A 4409-nucleotide genomic window follows, 5' to 3' on the forward strand; every position below is an offset into this window, starting at 1 on the left:
TGTGTACATATATATATTTTTTAATGATAAACTGCAAGAAATTTCCAACTTTTAAAATATTTAACTTCGTTTTATATGCATTGGTATAACAGTGTCATAGTCTCTGGAACTGGAGTTACAGACAATAACTGGAGTTATAAGCAGTCATGTGGGTGCTGGGAATTGAACCCGAGTCCTCTGTAAGAGCAGTCAGTGCTCTTAACTACTGAGCCATCTCACCAGCCTCAATATATATATATATATATATATAATTATGTAAGTCGGACAGTGGTGGTGCATCCCTTTAATCCCAGTTTTTGGGAGGCAGAGGCAGGTCAGCCAGATCTACAGAGTGATTTTCAGAACAGCCAGGGCTACACAGAGAAACACAGGTTTTCAAGTAGCCCAGACCATCTTTGAAATTGATATATTACCTAGGACGACCTGTACCCACCCTCCTGCTGTTACCTCTCAAGTAGTAGGATTATAGAAATGTGGCAGCATGCCCAGATAAAAAGAAGTATTTTAAAAATTACCTTCTGTGCTTCTCCCTTCCACTCAAGGGTCTTACCTCGAGGGCCCAGAGGAGTACGAACACCCAGCTGACCCATATCTTGAGGAGGCCGAGGGACTGCAGTGCCCATCTTGGCAATCTCCTGCTGTCGTTCCTGCTCCATTAACACAGCAGCCTATAAGAGGGGAGTGAAGACACAGCGAGAAAGAATTTGGCACCAGCCCAACAATGTGTTCTTTCAGGAGTGCAATCAGGAAGCCACGAGGGGCTGACAACCTCCACTCCTACATTTGCACAAAACTTACTAAATTAGAACTATTCACCACAATGCAAAATTCCTAGAAACCAATGAGAAAAACCCTAGGAAATTTCTGGTTCCTAGAAGAGAATTCACTATTTAAGTAAACACTACCATCTACTTTTCAATGAATTTTCTTCCCCCAGAGTTCAAACTATTTAGAAAGAACCATGAGTCATTTTCTTTTAGTTATCCCTTAAAATCTGCCACAACCTAGACAAACTAAACTAGTAGGCCATCCATGTGTCCATATTTGTATTTAATGCTTGCCTTCTAATACTCCTGAATTACCCACTGGGTAAACTTGACATGGGGCAGAACATCTTCACATCATTCCCAAACCTATACTCATCACAGTCTAAATCCAATACAAATGACCACATATGCCAGCATTCTCCACAAAGTACCCAAATGATGCCACGTAAGACTAGCAGTAATCAGCCTAGCACTGATGGAGTACATCTTTAATCCCAGAACTCGGGAGGCAGAGGCAGATATCTCTCTGAGTTCAAGGCCAGCCCAGTCTACAGAGCGAGACCCAAGACCCCAAGACGGCCAGAGCTACACAGACAACTGTCTTGAAAATCAAAACAAGCCGGGCGGTGGTGGCGCACGCCTTTAATCCCAGCACTCGGGAGGCAGAGGCAGGCGGATCTCTGGGAGTTCGAGACCAGACTGGTCTACAAGAGCTAGTTCCAGGACAGGCTCCAAAACCACAGAGAAACCCTGTTTCGAAAAACCAAAAAAAAAAAAAAAAAAAAAAAAAAAAAAAAAAAAAAAAAAAAAAAAAAAAGATAGAAAAACAAAACAAAAAAGTAATTGTAAATAATTTCTGTAATAAATATTATATGTGTCATTATTACAGAAATTGTGCTACATACTTGATTTAGTTTGATTCTTTTTCTAGTAACAACCCTCTAAAAATTAAAAAAATCATTTTTGATTTATACACCACACAAAAGCGGTTGCACAATGCTAAATCCTGGACTCTACATAAAAATGGAAATACAGAACTTAGTTCGTAATGAGGTAGCCTCCAAGGCAAACCTGAATGAAGCATCTTGATTTGTACACTAAGTAATATTAAACAGCATCCTATGGACGGACCACGATGTGGAAAGTTAGGCCTTCTGTTGCTCTAAGAGCTCATGTTCCTTAAGTGAATGATTTCCTTGCTTAAAAAGAAAACAACCTCATTCCAGCAAAAATACAGCCCAAGCCAATCTACCAAAATTTTTGCTTCTAGGATTCTCTGTCACCTTGTACCTATGTTCTAGTCTTCAATCAATACCTTCCTAAAAGGCATGGCCTCAGGGTCTAGCTTTCGGAGGCTCCATTTCCGCATCAAGGACCTACTGTATGCTAGGTACAAGTTTCTACCTGTCCTACCTGTTTGGCACGTTCCTCTTGCTGCATCAGCAAAGCTGCCTGCTGCTGTGCTAGCTTCAGCCGTTCATCTTCCGATAATGCCACAGGCTCACCAACTCGGAGAGGAGGCGGGGGCCCCAGATTTGGTGGGTGAGCCATAGGAAAGCCAAGGCCAAGGCCTGGTGGAGGTGGTGGAGGTGGTGGAGGAGGCTGTAGAGGGGGGAGTCCCATAGGTGGTGGTGGCATAGGAATCCCAGACAGCTATGGGGGAAAAAATACAGTTATGAACTAGAAAGCATTTCTTCATTTTAGAAACATTTGCTGGAGACCTAGCAAAAGAGCTAGGCATTCAAAGTCAAATGATGCAGAACCGAGAAGAGGCTAACTTTAGAGCACTGATCAAACAAAGCTATTGGTGCCTCTGAAAAATAACAGGCATATACATTTTGCATTCAATTTAAGGAGATGCAAGGACACCTCTAAAATCCATATAGGAACTTTACAATACACACACACACCAATAGACCCTAGGTCAAAGCCACTACTTTAGAAGATACTCAAATATTAGATTCTAAAGGGACTTAAAGAAATAGGAACCAGGGTTGTAGAGACAGACCAGCAGTGAAGAACTGCTCTTGCATCATAGGGGTCAATTCCCAGCAGCTCACAATCCTCTGTCACTCCAGCAACAGTGATGCCACCTGCTATGATGGCTTCCTGTTGACACTGCATGCACATTGTGCCCATGCACGGAGGCAAAACACACACACAATATTTTTTTTCGAGACAGGATTTCCCTGTGTAACCCTGGCTGTCCTGGAACTCCCTCTGTATACCAAGATGGAATCAGAGCTCCACCAGTGCTGGGATTAAAGGCATTCACCATCACCGCTCATGGTTTTTTATTTATTTATTTTTTTTTTTTTGTGGTTTTTCGAGACAAGGTTTCTCTGTGGTTTTGGAGCCTGTCCTGGAACTAGCTCTGTAGACCAGGCTGGTCTCGAACTCACAGAGATCCACCTACCTCTGCCTCTGGAGTGCTGGAATTAAAGGTGTGCGCCACCACCGCCCAGCATAAATAGATTAAAAAAAAAAGTGAACAGGCCCCAATTTTGTCTCATCAACCCCCCTCCCTTTAATTCATGATCCCATCTGCTAGCTGGATCTCCAGGCCAATGCATGAGAGAAAGGCCACCCTGAGCAGAAAGGGGCTACAAACAGTCTCTTACCTGGGCTGACATAGGAGGCGGAGCGGCTTTGTCCCCATCCTCTCCTCTTAAAACTGGTCGATTCAGCACGATGCCAGTCTACAAAAGAAAAGGGAACTCTGTGTCAGACTAAGAGAAACTATTCCATTACACGACCTCCTCTCCCATTCATTTAGTTAACAAAATTCACCAACGCCCGTTTGCCAGAGACTGGGGCTGAAACCTGAGAGAAGCAAGCGGGGTAGAATCGATTACAACAAAGCAAAGGCAAAAACTGGCAAAGCGTTCAAGCCCTGGCTTGCTGCGATGAAGTACATAAGAAACGAAGACCAAGCCAGTCGTGTATTTTTAATCCCAGAGCACTCCGGAGGCGAAGGCAAGATGATCTCTTTAGTTCGAGTCCACCTTGGTCTACAGAGTGAGTTCTAGGACAGTCAGGGCTACCAGAAAAACACCATCTCGAAAAATGAAAAAAGTAAAAGAAACGAAGACCCATCCATGTGGAGTCTTAGAGCCCTCCAGTAAAAAGTTAGACCTATCTTGAACAAACACTCACCTGGCGGGTGTAGGTCTGCAGCCGTTCAACCAACTCCTCGCGACTCCCTGTGGGACGAAGCACAGAATCCGGGGGTCAGTAGCAACCCCAACAGACCAGCTGGGCCAAGTCGGGCAGCAGCGGCCTGTCTCCGCCCCCCGCCCGTGGGTCTCCTGGGTAACCAGGCTCCTCTTCTCCACAAGACCACGCAGCCTCCCTTGAACGCCCCATGAGCCTCACCCTGGATCGGAGCTCCTATTTCCGCCAATTTGGCCTGAAGCTCCTGAGCAGCCCAGGCGCCATAGTGGCCTGGAGGTGGCGGCGGTGGCAACTGCAATTCTCCTTTGGGAGGTTCTGGATGCTCCGCCGCCATCTTAGCCACAAGAAGGCGCGCGACCAACACGGAAGCTCGGATCAGCCACCGAGCCTACTTCACGGAACTTCCGGCAGCGCGGTCCACCATGTCCCCCGGTGATTGGAAAGCACTTGATCGAGAAAACTCCACCC

The 4409-nt window shown here is 45.5% G+C and overlaps 1 protein-coding gene across 1 annotated transcript in view; it reads right to left on the reverse strand.

The window, feature by feature from the left end:
- Positions 1-4409, reverse strand: part of Sf3b2 (splicing factor 3b subunit 2) — a 17192-nt gene extending 12783 nt beyond the window's left edge. Inside the window, exons 1-5 of the mRNA XM_026781514.1 lie at positions 4143-4409; positions 3924-3970; positions 3389-3466; positions 2181-2420; positions 551-668 (exon numbers count right to left, since the gene is read on the reverse strand). Coding sequence (XP_026637315.1) covers positions 551-668; positions 2181-2420; positions 3389-3466; positions 3924-3970; positions 4143-4275 — 616 coding nt within the window. The 5' untranslated portion in view covers positions 4276-4409. The remainder of the gene's footprint in view (positions 1-550; positions 669-2180; positions 2421-3388; positions 3467-3923; positions 3971-4142) is intronic.

This window comes from Microtus ochrogaster, chromosome 8 (genome assembly GCF_000317375.1).
Source record: "Microtus ochrogaster isolate Prairie Vole_2 chromosome 8, MicOch1.0, whole genome shotgun sequence".
Classification (NCBI taxonomy): Eukaryota; Metazoa; Chordata; class Mammalia; order Rodentia; family Cricetidae; genus Microtus; species Microtus ochrogaster.